Below are 16,885 nucleotides of genomic sequence, written 5' to 3'. Positions count from 1 at the left end.
AGTGAGGTTCCAGGGTTCTTTTACTGCCCGGGCCTCGGAGAAGTGACTCATTTTCACATTCCAGAGGGAGCGCTTAGCAGGATGCTGAGAGAGAGAAAGAGGGAGAGGGAGAGGTGGAAAAGCAACAAGAATGAGAGCCCCTCGACCGCAGGGGCAGTCAGTCGTAGCTTTGCCTACACATCTGGAGTTGCATTCCAGGTTTTTGGGAGTTTACAGTAGAGCAGACAAGCTTGTTGAAATTGATTAACCACTTAACCCCAGCATCCATATTCTGGGGGAAACATTAGCCAAAATAGCAGATCTACGCGTCATGTTGTTGTTTTGCAACACATTGTGACTCTTGTGAGGTTGTAGATCAGCTATTTTTGACAAAGCAATTCGGTGTAGACTGAATAAAGTTGTCCAAGTAGGCAAGTACAGACTCTGAGCCAACTCAGGTCCAGTTTATTAAGTCTAGAGGGCTTTAAGTGGTTAAGGTGTTATACTACCATCCTTCATTCTCGCCCCAATCTCACTCTCCCTTCCTTCCCACAGTCTCCTTTGCCCAGATACTGTTCTCATATTAAGTGTGCACACGTGTAGTGCGGCGGTTTATTGCTTTGAATGTTTGTGTTGTGGTTTGACCTGTTAAGAAACATTTTCTGGCATATGGAAATGATTTATAGACTATTCCTGGCAACTTTTTATTTTATTTTTACATACTGACTGGTTAAGCAAGCACGTCCGGGCTAAATTTGGCCCAGAGAAAGTGTACATGGAACATTTTCTTCCCTTTTTATAGTTTTTCAAATGTACGTGTCATGAAAAGCATAAGCCTGTTATAAAATGTGTTTTAAAGGTATGATTAAAAGCGTACTTTCCTGTGTGAAAACTGTGAATGGTAGATTCCGACCAAGATGAATAGTACATTTCTCTATGCTGTCTGTCCGTGCTTCCACAGAGAAGGTGCAATGTTGATGTGTTAGGTAATTGTGTGTATCTAGCTGTGTGTGCATGTGATTGCGTGTCTCTGTCTGTGTCATGTGTGTCAATCTATGTTTGAATATCTGCGTTTGCGTGCATCTGTTCATCTGCGTATGTGCCTGCATATCTGTGTATGTTTTCACGCGTGTCTTGTATGTGTAGCGGTGTCATTCTATATGAATTGCCTCACAGGGACCCTGGAGGGGGTATTGAGATGGCAGACTTCATCCGGGAAGAGACCCCGCCTGTTGACTGCAGTTCCAGGAACTCCTATGCTGGCATGGACGCCAACCACCAGGTAAACAGAGGAATGATGGCTCTCAACAGCGGCATCTAATTTACAGTACATCTAATCAAGTGGTTTGATTTGTAATTTATCTCACATTCTTTTGTAGCTCAGAATGACTTGTTCCTAGAACCTTTGTGATCATTTGTGTATTTGTAAACCGCAAATAATCTACAATGTGTGAACTAGAATTGTGGTTGAACAGAAAGCTGCCTTTTTTGGGGGTCCAAGAAGAAAAAAATCTTTCTGAAAAGGTTTTGGGTTGAGGCTTAAAATTGTCTTTCGTGATGGGAGATTAATCAGCAAACACATCGGTACCGGCCGATTTGTGTTTTTTGATTAATCGGTATCGGTCCAATTAATCAACCGATTAATGAATTTGTCCGATTGTCACAATATCATTAAAGTTAAATCTGACAGATACCCTGTTACATGTATTTTATCTATTATAATGTTTTAATACAGGATGAGATCATAATGGACATCGGTAATATCAGACATAACAGCAATTGATTATATCGGATATCGGCCAAAGTTTATCATCAGCACATCCCTACCATGTAACGTATCACACAGGGATTAGGGTTGAAGTTTATGATGCTTCCTGTCCATTTATTATAGTGGGAGGTGGGGCATTTGGTATGTTCTCGTTTAGCTTGAAATGCATGCATACTGCTGTCAGCAAATTTGCTTTTAATATTCTGTGTTATGATGATTTATTTTGCAAGATATATTTAACCTCAAAATCTCCATGGGTCCCCGTGTTCCAAGTCTATGCACTCTGTGTCCTTGAGCCGCTAATCATCTGGCGTGTTCTGCTCAGCTGCTGTGCATCTACCTACAGTACATGAGAAGAGAGAGAAGCCCAAACTCTTATCTCTGTAATGATAGTGAAGAAGCAAAGGTCTGTTTTGTGACAAAATAATTGTTTTGGAACTTGTGTCTTGTAGTTATAGTGACCAAACATTGCATTAATTTGTCGTTGTGTGCCCACAGACACATACTTGTTAAATTAGCTGTTAATTACCTGAGCACCGTTTGAGGAATTGCACAGGAACATTTGATTTATTAACCATAGATATTTTTAAAAAAAAAGCTTCCTTGTATGCTTCGCAAGGAATCTTGGGAAAGGTTGCCAATGCAATTTTTTATTTTTATTTAACCTTTATTTAACCAGTAAAATCACATTGAGACTGCATCTCTTTTACAAGTGGGAACTGGCCAAGAGGCAGAAATACAAATTACACTTCAATACCACATCATCAATGTTACATTTTCAACCAGCAAATGCAACATCCATACTACACCTTAAAGTACCTATGCATAAATACAACAAGTCACCTGTCCTACTTATTTTTTTTTAGTAGCAGGGCAAAATAAATCACGCATTGCTATCGCCTCCCGTTGCCTCCATGTTGCCTTCCGTTGAGATACAGACGCCCCCAGAGCCGGAAGAGGAGTCTACGTGTATACGTCTGTTATTAACGATACATTGCAAGACTTATGAAGGGTTTTTGTTTCTTTAGCTCGGATCCACCCACGGAGGAGCAACAACAGCCAAAGGTAACTATGGCCACCAGCTATGTACGTGCACTGCATGCAAGTGGCACATGTGCACTGCATGCATGATGTGGCACAGCACACGTATATAAGTGCAGTATATGTACAGTAAGTGCACTGCATGCAAGTGCACAGGTCTGTATCTTCTTGTGAAACATTTGTGCAGAGCATTGATGTTTTCTTAGATGGATCACTACATCACTGACCACTGTGGCCTCCACTGCCCAGGGGATGTGTTCTGACTCAGCGTTGTTATCGTGACCTCTCTCTAGACACATCAAGACACAGCCTCTTTAAATACAGCTAAGCTATGCTGGTGCCACAAAACACAGCACACTGGAAACACCAGTGAGGGAGCTGTTCTCTGGGAGGCCTTTTAATTATTTTCTATTATTTCAAAAGAAGATGACAATAAATGAAGTCTCTGACAGTGGTGCTTTGGGGGTCCATTGTGCTGAGAGTTTCAGAGCAACGCGGCTACGCTGTGTGAATTATTCAGTGAGGCCGCTCGATGCCATTCTAATTAACCAGCAGCTCCTGATGACAGGAAGTGGTCTGAAGTAAAGCAAGGGCTCTGCTGGGGTTTGGGCTTTTTAATCCTCTTCCCCTGAGAGCTTACATCTACTCACAATGTCCATCACAAAACAACCAGTAACTCACAAATGGTGTACTGTATACCATCCCTCTGGGAGAGCACATTCTTCAAAGGTTAGCCTCATGATATCCAAATATTTAGGGTATTTCCAAGAGTGCTCTCCTTTTGTATACCTTTTTTATTTATGATAATTTTATGTCTTGTCTATTATTGTATTAAATATGTCTATATTTAATGATGTACACTGTTCAACTGCTTTATTCACGCAGAATAGTGAAATACTCAGGAAAGTGGAACATAGAAAAATTAGATTCAGTTATGTCAACATATGCTTTAGCAGGATAAACGGTATTAAAAAAAACTGCACCTGCAGATTCAGAACATGCATACAAGAGGGGCCATCAGGAGACAGCAGGTACAAGCAAATGATTGATTGATAGATTGCACTGCAGTAGGCAAGAAACACAGGACAGAAACAAGTAAAAGTGGAGAGGAAAAAGCTAAGATAAAAGGAGGAAAAAGTGAGATTAGCATAATGTGTGAACTATAAATATAAATGTAGGCATAAGTATAATCAATTTATCACTTTATATATCTTATCGATGTATAGGCTATTGATGGTCTGTGTGGGAATATGCTAAAACAATGTAGTCAGTCTACAGTGAATATAAGGAGGAATATACAATCTATCGATGGTAAAACATTTACAGCAGTTTCCCTAAGCAGGCTTCTAATTATGATGCTAGTGTACATCTCAGTCCATTAGCAAAGGTGCCAGAGTTAGTGAGGAAGTTTCATGAATCCAAGGACGGAACAGAATGCATGGATGCTTGAATATATATGAATGCAAGTATCATTCATCATTACTCTGTTCCTGTCTGCAGGAGGAGATGTGGAGAAGAACTCGGATGACCTCAGCTTGACTCTGGTTCAGAGCTGCAGCCATGATCATGGTAATGACTAATGACAAACATAAAGCAGTGCTATTTTGACATTTTGTCTCTCTCGGGGAACTTGTCACATTTGGCACCACAGTAGTACTCGGCACATAGGTTAACAGGCTCTGTCTAATTGACTTGTGTATTTTATTGTTGGGTACAGTGGTGCACATCTTTTGCATGACTATTTTTACCTATTGTTCTGGCTTATGTTAATACTAATTGATTTGGTAGTAAACAAAAGTTTCTGCCTTGTTTTCAATAAATGAATGCCCTTATCCTTTAATGTTCTTTCCATCCATCAAGACTTGATGTCAGACCCAAAGATGTACTGCCTTGTCTCCAACGACTCCTTCGCCTCCATGCAGCCCTCAACCTCTCTGGGGCCCCCGGAGCTAACCAGGGAGTCGGGCGACCTCTGTAGCTCAGCTGCTATTCACTTCAGCCAATCACACTCCTCCGGCGACACAGAGCTGACCACTCACGCACCATCGCAGTCTCAGTCTTTCAGGAAGGAGCTGCGATCGCGGGGCCTGCCTCGCACCTCTAGTTCAGCAGGTTCTGCCTTCCCTGACCCCTCCCTGCCAGACTTTTCTCTCTACCCTCCACCCAGAAGAGGAGGCCTTGACCCAGTGTGCGAATTGGACACAGGCAAATCTCACAGAGACAAAGAGGGGACTGATAGGCCGTACCAGCAAGACCAAGCAGTTGCCTCCACCTCAGGGGCAGAGTGCTATCAGAGACACCAGGAAACACGCAGAGTAGCCCGCTCTGCTTCCAGGGAGGCAGGGGAGGGCAGCTCTGGGCTGTACCAGGTGGATGTGAGTGGTGGGGGCAGAGGGTCTGGAGGTGGGAAGTCCCACCACGGAGGAGAGCGCAGCGCAGACAGTCTTCGGAGCCTGAGCACTCGTAGTAGTGGCTCCACAGAGAGCTACTGCAGCGGCACGGACCGAGACACTAACAGTACAGTCAGCAGCTTCCACAGCGAGCAGACCAGCTCCACCCACGTGGAAAGCCTCCTGTCACTCTCAGGGGATGAGCGGGGGACACGGGACAGAGGGGAGGCCTCCTCTGCCATACCCGTTGGTGGCAGGACTTCTAGCCTCGGCAGCATCAGCGCCCGAGGTCTTGCCGGGGGCCTGCCCTCACGGGAAGCCAACAAAAACCCTCACGCCAACGAGCTGATGGCCAAACAGCCTGCTGACAAAGTGCCAACATCTGCCACTGCCCAGGAGCCGACTGAGCCCTGCGGATGCCAGGACGAGCCTGGGATGAGGATGAGCGCGGATGGATCGGCTGCCGTGATGATGTCCGTCCGAGAACGGGACAGAGACGACGTGCGGCCCAAGTCAGCCTGTCTTGCACAGCGGTCCTCCTCGTCCCGTGGGGCAGCGGGCAGGAGCAGCCGTCGGCGGACGGGCAAGAAGCGTGCGAGCAGCTTCGATGCCAGCCGCCATAGGGACTACATGTCCCTCCGGGGAGTGGCCAAGCCCCACAGCGCCGCGTTAGCTGGGGGCGCAGGTGGCGAGGAGGACTCGAGTGACCAGAGCGAGCTCAGCTGTGCCTCCAGTCTCCATTCGGCCCACCACCTCAGCACGGACAGCTCCTCCAGCACCACCTCCCACTCTTGCCATTCCCCTGAGGGCCGCTACCGAGCCCTCAAAGCCAAGCACACTGCTGCCCACGCAGCGGCCTGCTCCTCTTCCTCCAAAGTCGTGATGGGATGCGAGGTAGGAGGAGGGGGAGGCCGCACAGGAGCAAAACGCCGTGCCTCTCGACGGACCCCGAGCACAGGCAGCGCCAAAACACACGCCAGAGTGCTGAGTTTGGACAGTGGCACAGCGGCCTGCCTTAACGACCCCAACCGCCTGGGTGCCCCTGCTGCGCCCCGGCCCCTCACCACCTCCAAGTCGGACCTGGAAGCCAAAGAAGGCGAGGTTCTTGACCCGGCATCCCTGCTGGGTCGGGCCTCCCAGCTGGAGTCGGTCACTCGCTCCAGGAACAGCCTGCCCAGCCAGGCAGCCTTCACTGAGCCTCAGGATGTCACCTCCAGCTCCCTGCGGGGTAGGTACCACTAACAGTGTTTCTCAAAGTGGGGTCCATGAACATGTTTGTGAACGGTACCACTGCACTATAGCCACTAACAAATACACTGATTCCTGTGTGTATGCTTATTGTTGGATAAAACGTTTACATTTGAAACGCGTTAACTCAAAAATGCATCGGGGGAATTTGAATGGTCATAACATTTTGGGCTGTCCTTCCAAAATGTAACTATCTCTTTGCAACATACACCAAGTTTGTTGAACATAAAACTATAGATCTTCAGAATAATATTGCTTCTAATGGGTTGTAGATTATATTACTGGATCTTGTGTTTGCGGGCCTTTCTTCCAAGTTAAGTTTTCCTTTCATTTCATTTATTCCTCTGATATAGTATTGGTTGAAGTGGAACATGGAATTTCACGTTGTACACATTAAACATAGGGTACATAAGTAATTTGTAATTGTTTTGTGCCTTGATTTCATATTTGTGAAGTAAAAACTTGCTTTCAGTCCAGGGTAGGGATGTAACGATACAAAAAACTGAAATTCAATTGATATTTATCATGATATTTAGAAAAAACTATATAAATGTTAAATCATTTTCCCATTTGTGTGGCTCGGAGTAGCATTGAATTCCAAGCATCTGTGGTGAATGAGATGGATTGCTTGTTTGAAGCTTAGCCAAGTCATTTAAAAAGCTGGTAGCATCATGTAGCAGGGGGCAGTGGCTCAGGAGGTAGAGCAGCCGTCTTGGAATCAGAAGGTTCCAGGTTTCCATGTGTCGAAGTGTCCTGTGCTCGAGCAAGAGACTGTAGAGCCACTTCCCTTGGTGCGTGACATCAGCATGCATGAATACTGAATACCTAATAATGTTGTAGATGCCATGACACTGACAGGCCCCCTGATGAAGACAGTTGACCATAGAGTGTCCGGATCTCACTATCTAATAAAGGCAAAAAAGATACAAAATATAATCACACTTGTGTGAAGTGAGTGATTTGTCCTCAATGATCCAGGAGCTATTTTAACAATTTTTACATTATTGACGTCTCCGGTGAACACCTGGTTGTATCTTTGTCTAGGCCCACGGTAATATTGAGACATTTTGTTATTGTGATAATAACGACGATATTGTTACACCCCTATTCCTGTGGCTAGTGGCTACATACAGTACTTGGTCTCAGTTGATTGTATCTTGTAGTATGCACACTGCCCTCTCTGGATTCACATCATTCCTGCTATTGTTCATTGACAATGGAACACCTCAATTACACATTGTAAACGGTAGCAAATTTAAAATGGATGGAGTGAATTGCGCTTTATAGTCAAACAATATTATTTCTAAAATTCATACTGGAAACAAATTGCAGGATGTATTGGGACAGGACTGAGGATATTGGCTGCTTCTCATGTAGTTGATATGGTTTGATATGGTTGATAGTTGGCATTAGCATTTCCTATTACTTTTAGTTCTCAGTAGAACGTATATAAATGTATGTGTATATACAGTATATAAAACTATAGTTGGTGAGCTGAGTTAGATCGGCTATTCTTGACACAGAACTTTGGAGTAGAGGGGGAAAAAAGCGGGGACATAGTATAGAACCATGGGGTACCCCAGTCTACTAAATATTCAGGGTTTAAGTGGTTAACCACATAAACCCTCACATTCAGCGAAAATTGCTGCTCTACAAGCTCACAATGTATTGCATTGTGATTTGTGACACATACTGTAGATAAGCTTGGCTATTTCCGGTATAGAGATTGAGAGGAAAAATAGAGGGCCAAGTAGACCCCCTGGGGACACTGGTCAACTAAGTGTATACAACTGTATACACTTAGTTGTTTAGTTGTTTTAATGCAAGCTGACGTGTCTTAACAATTTTGGGACTTAGGATGGTCATTAGTCACGTCACACCTCCATATATGGTCACGCCTTGTGACATCACGTCTCCATATATGGTCATGCCTCGTGACATCATGCCTCCATCTCCATATATGGAGCTGAAATGTTCTGACATTCCATTATGTTGATCCTTCCCTACCCGTCCTTCCTCTTCAATGTCTCCCTTTTGACTGATACCTGTCCATTCAAACTCTAAACGGGCCCGCCCCAAAGTTATTAGTGCAGCCCCCTCGACAGGCCCTACCTGGGCAGTGGGTCCTCATCAAACCTTGTACACTCAAGACACGCTCCATATATGGCCGGACCTCATCAAACCCTGTACACTCAAGACACTGCCCCTGCTGCCACCCTTTAAATCTCCCTATATGGAGCTGACCTGTTCTGACATTCCTTATGTTGACCTCATCAAACCCTGTACGCTCCATATATGGCCACCCAGGCGGATGCGTGCACGCTTTCCGTCGTCATTGAATGAGTATAAATGCACACATTTCCCCAATGGTTTGGGTGTAGTCCAGACTCCAGGTTTTGTCCTATTGTTGCCACTGTGTGCTTGAGTTCCTGAATAAGACGTTGTCTGCCGTGCTCCTTGGTGAGTTTCCATGTAGTGACGGGCCTGACCGAGGCACAGCGTTCCCAGTGAGTTTCCATGTAGTGACGGGCCTGACCGAGGCACAGCGTTCCCAGTGCGTTTTCACCATTAGCATGATGGGACAGTGTGCGCTTTGTGTTAAGGTTAGACAAACAGCAGACCCTCTCATAAGGGGCCTCCGCCCGCGTGTCTATTACACGTTTATTTCCCCCTCATTTTCTTTTTTTTTAAGGAGAATTGGCTATAATATGTTTTTTCTTCATGAAAGCAGGCTGATGAAAAGCTGAGAGACACATATTGGAATAGGAACAGAAGAGATGGTTCTGACAGGATCTGGTCCTATCCACTGATGCCATGATGATGCTTCTCGAAAATATGATTGTTGAACTATTTTAACAGTGGCATTTATATTTTGGGCATGTCATTATAGGTGAATTTATTTTATTTATTTATGTATTTTTATGATTCGACGTATTGTGAGCTTGTGGATCAAAATGGGGCTTAGGTGGTTTAGCAAAACAAACAAACATATAAAAGTGTCACTGCACGTGTGCATGGACGTGTACACAAATGTAAATCCTTCAGGCTGTTAGGCTAGCCGCTAGTACATTGCTTGCTAATGTCCTGTATGTGGTCTTTGGCTTGTAGGTATTGTGTACGTTCTGTCAGGCTGACGGTGTTGATTATTTCTTGGCTCTCTTGGGTTTGCTCCTTTTGGGATATTGGAGGCAGGGGTGTGCCCAGGCTTGTCTCCCTGTGCTGGCAGCAAAAAGAGCTTGATTTACATTGAGTGTTTGACTATGGGCTGGTTGTAGGAGAGATGCAGCCAAGCAACGATTACCATCTGACCTCACTATGTTGATAACCGTGCAGGGCTTACACTGTCTTGTCCACTATCCTATATGTTCATTTAACACTGATTGTACAAAATGGAACCAAATGGACTGTTACCGGTCAATTTGGTTGCATTCGATGTTGTACAGTATACTGGCAGACATTCACAGGCTTTCTTTTTTTTAAGTTGTCAAAAGGACTCTTAATAGAATGGCCAGAATTGTGTAAACGGCATCATCCTCACTGTCAATTCAACCCTGAGATGCAAAAATGGACCAAGTGAGCTGTGGGTTGATTTTTACTCTCATCAGTTAATCGGTCAATTTTACACTGTTAAATGAATAATGATGATTTTGCTTTTGGACTGTTGCCACATTGATTATGGAAGGTAAAGGGACTAAAGACAAAACAAAAACACAAATAGCTAGCCTAGTATTTAACTTTTGTTTTTAAAGAACCCTTCAAAGAAACGATCACAAGGGGTAACATCCATGTTGACAACCGCTCCAATCAATGTCCTCTTGCCATGACAGCCCCGGGGAGCGAGGAGACGGTCACGTTTCGACGAGAACGTAGCACGTTCCGTCGGCAGGCGGTGCGGAGGCGGCACAATGCGGGGAGTAACCCCACGCCACCCACCTCTCTCATCGGATCTCCTCTCAGGTACGCCGTGCATGCCGACGATGGGGGTGAGGGGACTGGCACTGGTACACACAGTAAAATCCTCAGTGTCGATTTACACATCTAGTATGGATGCATTCTGCAGGTACAGAAATAACCAAATTACACTTGTTATACTTGTGCACTCAGAGTTACAAATAGATAAATGAACATCAGGATTGTACTGTGTGCTCTGGTCTTAGCATGCTACCGGGCAGGCACCACTCGGTCCCTCTGTATTTTCATTTCCATTCCCACATCAACAGTAACTGTCATTCACTCTTTTCCTCTGACACTGCCAGGATGCGTGTGTTATCTCCTTTGCATGCTGGGAAAGCCCTGCATGACCCCTCTCTCCCATTGACTGTGCCATGCGTGTCTCGCGTTCTGCATGTGACTCCTTTCGTCCCAATATTCCAGTGTTTTTGAAGGCTTGTTGTCGCTGTATATCCACCCCTTTATTGCACCAGATCTAGCCTCTTAAATCCCCCCCGTTTTTGTTGAGCACAGATCAGAGAATGGAGTCTTCACAAAACCTTGACAGAGAGACCCAAGGGCATTGCCAGCTTTGATCTGTCTCACGCAACCGTTGCCTCTCATAAAAGTGCATGGTAACACAAAGCATCCTCCTGTATCATGTTACTTTGTCCTTCTCTGGAAGCTCTCCCAGAAAGAGGGGGAGTCAATGATATTGATCAGTGTGAATATCTAATGGCAATGGCATTTAATGTTTGTGTTAGGACAAGAATCTACACTATAGCTGAGTATAGGAGGGCCCCTCAAAAATATAACACATGTGGTTTAAGTCATTTGCTTCTCCATTTTTTCTTAAGTCCCTAATTGTCCATAAATGGTCTTTCTTAAGAGCCCAGCTAGCATTTTACCATATACCATATAAACGTCACAGTGACATTTTACAACAACCCTATATATTTTTCCAACGTTTTCAGCCTTGGAGCATTCATTTGGAGATCATTGTTTACATTGTTTCCATGCGGCTTGTGCACCCCTTATCATACCCTTCATTTGAGCAACATTTCCTCTACCCTCTTTATTCGGGCATAGCATCTTTCTGCTGGAAACCCCAACGCTGTCTATGGCAGCCTCAATCCATTTACGGGAGCCTCATCAATCCATCTACTGTCCTCTTTTTGTGGACAGCTGACCTTGGAGACCTAACGCATGCATTGGTGCAATGCTAAATGGGCTTTGGTTTGATTGTCAGAGTGACAATACTCCAGTGACGTTGCATGATTGATTGCTGCAGTAGCCTGCAGAGCACTTCAAATATATGCTTCTTAGGCTTTGATCAGACCACAAGCAAGTCTGATTTGTTTCTCAAATACAATGTTAATTAGGACTGACTGTCTGACTCTACACTATTATTTGAGAGTTATCAGTTCGGCTTTGTGTATAAAGACATTGTTGACCTGATGTTTAACTTACTGTATACTCTGTTGTTCGACTGTGTCGCGTCCCGACAATAGCAGACCTACTGTATATAAATGAGGCTTCAGTGCCTGTCCAGACTGAGACATGTCTTTAGAAATCAGATTTGAATCGCATTTCAAACTACCTACTGTAGATATGTGATTAATCTGGTTAGCAAAAATAATTTCAATGTTTTGCTGTTTAGACTTTTAGATTCATGTTTAGATTTATAAAAACAACCTGATTTCAATCTGGGCTGGCCAAATTCTTAATTTGGGCTGCGGCGAAAGTGCGAATCTCATAGCCTTACTGCTGTGGCCTGATGACTATGACTATAGAGACGACCTCTAACAGGGAAGACACAGCCTGATCCCTGCAACAGCCATTGTTTTCATCCATGTCCGAGTGTCCTTAAGCAAGGCACTGCACTTTCAAAGAACATACTGTATTTGCACTCATGCAAGTGTACACACTATTAAAACTACGCCACCACATATTATATAAAAAAAGTGAGGGGCGTTCTCATCATATGTCATCTCATTCTGGCCAATCACAATTTGCGTCCTTACTTTTGTCTTCAATGTTTGTGTTTACATACTTTTGTCTTCAATGTTTGTGTTTACAGTTATACACTTTAGTCTTCAATGTTTGTTTACACAGACCCTCAAAGCTGGACATAGGAGGGGCTAGCGCCCCTCTATATTAATGTGATGTTCCTTTTGTGGGTTTAGTGGCTGGTCCGTGAAATTTTAAGTTCCATTGACCATATTCACACGGCAGCCCTTAAGTCATGCTCGAGGGTTGGGAAAGCCCACCCTGACATTGGTTTCAGTATGATGTAAAATGGCCACTGCAAACGGATTCTTACCAGATCTTCTATGGTTATAATTTCCCAAACAGTTATTCATCTCTAGCCAAGGCTCTGCTTTTCCCTGCATCCGCCCCGTTGCTGCAAGGTCACATCTCTAAATGCTGAGCCTTGGAAATTGTTGAGCAAGAAAACAAGTGTGCAGTCTGCCAGGGGTCAATAAACTTGCAGAATGCAAAACTGCCCGCTCTTCAACTAATACTACTGTCTCCTCTGCCAATCCTCTCCCATCTCACTCAGATGTTTTCATGACCTTGTCCTCAGTGCTCCTTAGCTTAGCTTTATTTAGTCTCAGTATTTTATGGGTGACCTAAAATGTACACAAGCTTTCAAAATCCGCTTCTTGTTGATAATAGTGTACATTATGGGTATGTCTTTGAGACTTGTATAGGCATGTACATATAGTCCTATCAAGTTGGATAATAAGGGAGATCATTGATGCTGTGTTGGTTTTAGCTACAGCCAGATCCTAACACGGGCAATGTTGGAGACAAGCTCTAACCACTTACCTTCAAAGAGAAAGGAACAATAAACACCAAAGACTTTTTGTACGTTAGAATAATGTGTGACAACTGATCATTATGGGTAAATTCTTACACTTAAGTTAACATTCAGGATTTTGCCAGAATCCTACTAAACCAGCTTCATAGTGAATTGCATTCCCTACTCTGCAGTGTTAGTGTTGTGCTACAGTACACTGAACTACACACTACACCTTTTAGCTCCAGACCCACTTATGCACTATTTAAGTGAGTGAACATAGCCGATCTACAAGCTCACAGTGCGTCTCGATGCTTGTACATTGGCTATTTTCACCATTTATTATGTTTTTCTTTACAAATCTCTATTGTTTTCGAAAAGTCAACAAAAACAACAATCGTGGCAAGAAATAAATACAAAGAGGTCTGTCAAATGTAGCCAAAAAACTGAAACAAAACAATCAATAGAAAAAACGATAAACGCAGCATAACAGAACAACAAAAACACATTCTTATGGATTTGTTTTCGAATGTTTGTTTGTTTTTGTTTTTTGTTAATAATTGGAATTCTTTCTTTAGGAAATGTGAAACAAAAAGATACTGGTATATTTACAAAAAAATCACATCCCTGCTTCTCTCCATCCCTTTTGACAGCAACAGGCATATGTCTCTCACGAGTCCTTCCTATGGTTCGTTTTTGTCCACGAGTTCTGCAGCTTATCTCCCTCATGTAGCATTATCTCCCTCTGAAACTTGAGCCCACTTCCCTTTGTTTCCCCCCTGGGTGTAAAGACCCCTGACTTGTCACTCGTCAGATCAGGTTACCCTGTCCGCATTGCCCCATGATATTCTGTCCTATCTTTAGCTCAGGCTTAGGTGTTCTTCTTCTAGTGTTTCTCACCCTTTTCATTGTTTTTGTAGTCTCTTAGCCACTTTCCATGAGGATAACAGGGGCCTGATGTCAGATCGGGCAACAGCTGTACTCCCAGCTTGTGGTACCTGAATATCTGAATTGAAATAAATATACTCCAAATATACTGTACAGTACAAAGAACAAAGTCACTTCATGTGGACAGCACCTGCAGGACTTTCTTCCTTATTTCCTCACACACTCCTTTTTGCTTAGTCACATTACCCCAACCCACCACGGCCTGCTTCCTCTTCCTATGATGATGTACCAATGTCCCCTATGCCTCCTTCTCGTTTCTTTTTCCACCTCCTCCCCCCCCCGACAGCCTCCAGGAGGCACTCGGCCAGGCCTCCCAGCCTTCTACATCCCAGGGGAAAAGTCAGCCCTCCAGAACCCCGTCCCAGGTGACCGTGCTGAGCGCGAGCACTTCCCTGCTGGCCAGGAATGGAAGTGCGCACCTGGAGGGCTCTCAGGACAAGGCCTCCACCGTTGGCGCCACCAGTCTACAGGATGACTTTGGTAGGGGAGCTATGCTGAATGGAAGATGGCATGACTTCTCCCCCTTTTAATGGCAGTTTTATTGTTTTGTTATGAAGAAGACCGTTTGGAAAGGGTTTGACAGTTGAATGGCGGGAGATGGCAAATGGGAGGCATAAGAGAATTCACTGGCAGGGTTGAATCCGAGTTTGTTTGTTCAGGGGTGTACAATAGGTCTTCTTAACCACAGAAGACACACATTAATACTTTGTCATACCGCAATGTCGCTCACTGAAGATGACAAGTGTTTTGGCCAAAGGAATGGAAAAGTATTAATTGGGCTTGGGGGGATGGGGACGGATCAGGAATGGGAAGAGCTTTCTGGTGTCTGTGGCGCCTTAGGGACGTCGTAAGTGCATGTGACAAATCAGTCCCCTTTTCTTAAAAAAAGAAAGAAAGAAAGCATATGACTTATTTTTAGCTTGTTTTTCTCTTTTGTGCGGTCTGGAATTGTTGTGGTGATGCCATACTATTCTTTCTTATAAGCTAGGACTGTCAGAATTGTCTGCAGCAGTGTGTAATTATCTGTGGTCAGTGGACGGTTGCACTTGGTTATATAGACGTATGTAATTATCCCCGCTCCATTTATCAATGTCTACAATGCTGTAGCAAGCACTTGAACTCGCTCCATTGTGTGTTACTTGCAAGTCAGTCACGCCCTCGTGCCATGTTTCTCTGCCCATTTGGGCAGGACCCCCTAATGGCCTTGTGAGATATTCCGATAAACAATGAGTTAAGCAGACACATTTTCTGTTATTTTATTTATCAGGTCCTGTAGAGTACTTCATGGTCAAATCCAGATTTTAATCCCATTGCGAAACCAGCTGTGACACACTGGTGTGAATGTGTTAATTCTCCCCATGCAGAAGACGGTGTGTTTCTGATTACAGTTCATGTCTTGTTAGTGGAACAAGTAGTTGCATACTTAAGATTTAAGTGAACATGGGGATGTGTGTGTGTGTGTGTGTGTGTGTGTGTCTTTGATTCAGTTTGGGTCCCTCCATCTTAACCAATGGTAAATGGTTACTATATGGAGGCGTGATGTGACACGGAAATTCAGGTTTTCATATTAAATGCGACCTACTGTCGCAATAATATAGCTGGAGGGTTGTGTCTGTGTCTGTGTGTGTGCGTCTTTCTGCACTTGTGATTTCAGCAGACTGGCTCTGTTTGTCCTCATTTGCTCATAGCTTGAGGAGACTTCAAGTGCACCCGGGTTCCTGAAACGTTTTGTGATTCTGAGAATCCTGCAATTCAAAGAGAAAAGTAACGTATAGACTCCCTCATCTGCTCTAGAGCGGTAACTGCTGATGGCGCATTAGGCCATGAACCTCCACGGACCCAGTCATTTGTATCTTCGGACCCTGATTTACACAGATTTTTTTTTATTCAGAGTATAAAAGTGGACCTTATATTATAAGTCCATTTGTACACTCAGAGTTATAGACCCATACGTGTGGCTGGGAACCCCCTCAATGACCCCTTGACGGTCCCTGGACTCCACATTGAGAATCACTGCTCTAGAGTATTAGTAATGTGATAAAGAAATGTTAACCCCAGTGTACACTGTAAAAAAGAAAAAGGAAAAAAATAAATATTATTTACAAAAATGTGGTTGTAATCACTTGTATGACACTTTTATGAGACTGAGCGTTTACAGGAACGTGCCCTATAGAGCCATATGTTGACATGGATGTACACAGTTTTATCAAATTATTGTGTTTATCAAAGTTAGGCCAATAGATGGTTTAAGAATGCATGTGAGCCTTGTTCATGCTTGAGTTTCCCCTCTGTGACATATTGTCTTGTGTGCATTTTCAGGGAAGCTCACTCCCTCCTTATATGAGGCAGGAGGTTGTGACATGTCTCTGGTCAATTTTGAACCTGCCACAAGACGAGCCTCCAATAACATATGGTAAGTACAAAATAATGCCAGTTCCAGGTGTGATTTAACAACACTAGAGTCTAAAAGCATCTAATGGGCCACCTAGATACTGTCCAGTCAGTGCCATATCTGGCCACCAATATCAACCCAAACTCCATAATTGGTAGTGAATGTTCTAGACCTCCATATATGGAACTGACTGTATATCCTAGTGTATGAAAGTGTATAAAACTGAATGTGTCGTTTTTCATCGGGCGCAAACATTCAGCTCCATATGGAGCACGGTGACATAGATGTGAGGGCTAAGAATCGGCTAGAACTCATATTGTACTAGGTCTGAAGGCTGCGTAGCCGCCGGAACCTCTAGTATACACGGGTGATGGTACATATAAATG

General features: G+C 44.0%; 1 protein-coding gene across 2 annotated transcripts in view; it reads left to right on the top strand.

Moving 5' to 3' along the window:
• pcnx1 (pecanex 1) overlaps nt 1-16,885 on the top strand; it is a 45,676-nt gene that overhangs the window by 3,380 nt on the left and 25,411 nt on the right. For both annotated transcript variants that reach the window (XM_080784141.1, XM_080784140.1), the window contains exons 3-9: nt 1,156-1,261; nt 2,776-2,812; nt 4,289-4,357; nt 4,649-6,406; nt 10,254-10,383; nt 14,394-14,587; nt 16,427-16,520. In XM_080784141.1, coding sequence (XP_080640267.1) covers nt 1,156-1,261; nt 2,776-2,812; nt 4,289-4,357; nt 4,649-6,406; nt 10,254-10,383; nt 14,394-14,587; nt 16,427-16,520 — 2,388 coding nt within the window. The remainder of the gene's footprint in view (nt 1-1,155; nt 1,262-2,775; nt 2,813-4,288; nt 4,358-4,648; nt 6,407-10,253; nt 10,384-14,393; nt 14,588-16,426; nt 16,521-16,885) is intronic.

Source organism: Protomyctophum bolini, assembly GCF_963924005.1.
Source record: "Protomyctophum bolini genome assembly, chromosome: 15".
Taxonomy (NCBI): domain Eukaryota; kingdom Metazoa; phylum Chordata; class Actinopteri; order Myctophiformes; family Myctophidae; genus Protomyctophum; species Protomyctophum bolini.
Note: the sequence above shows the minus strand (reverse complement) of the source record. Positions and strands in the feature narration are given on the sequence as shown.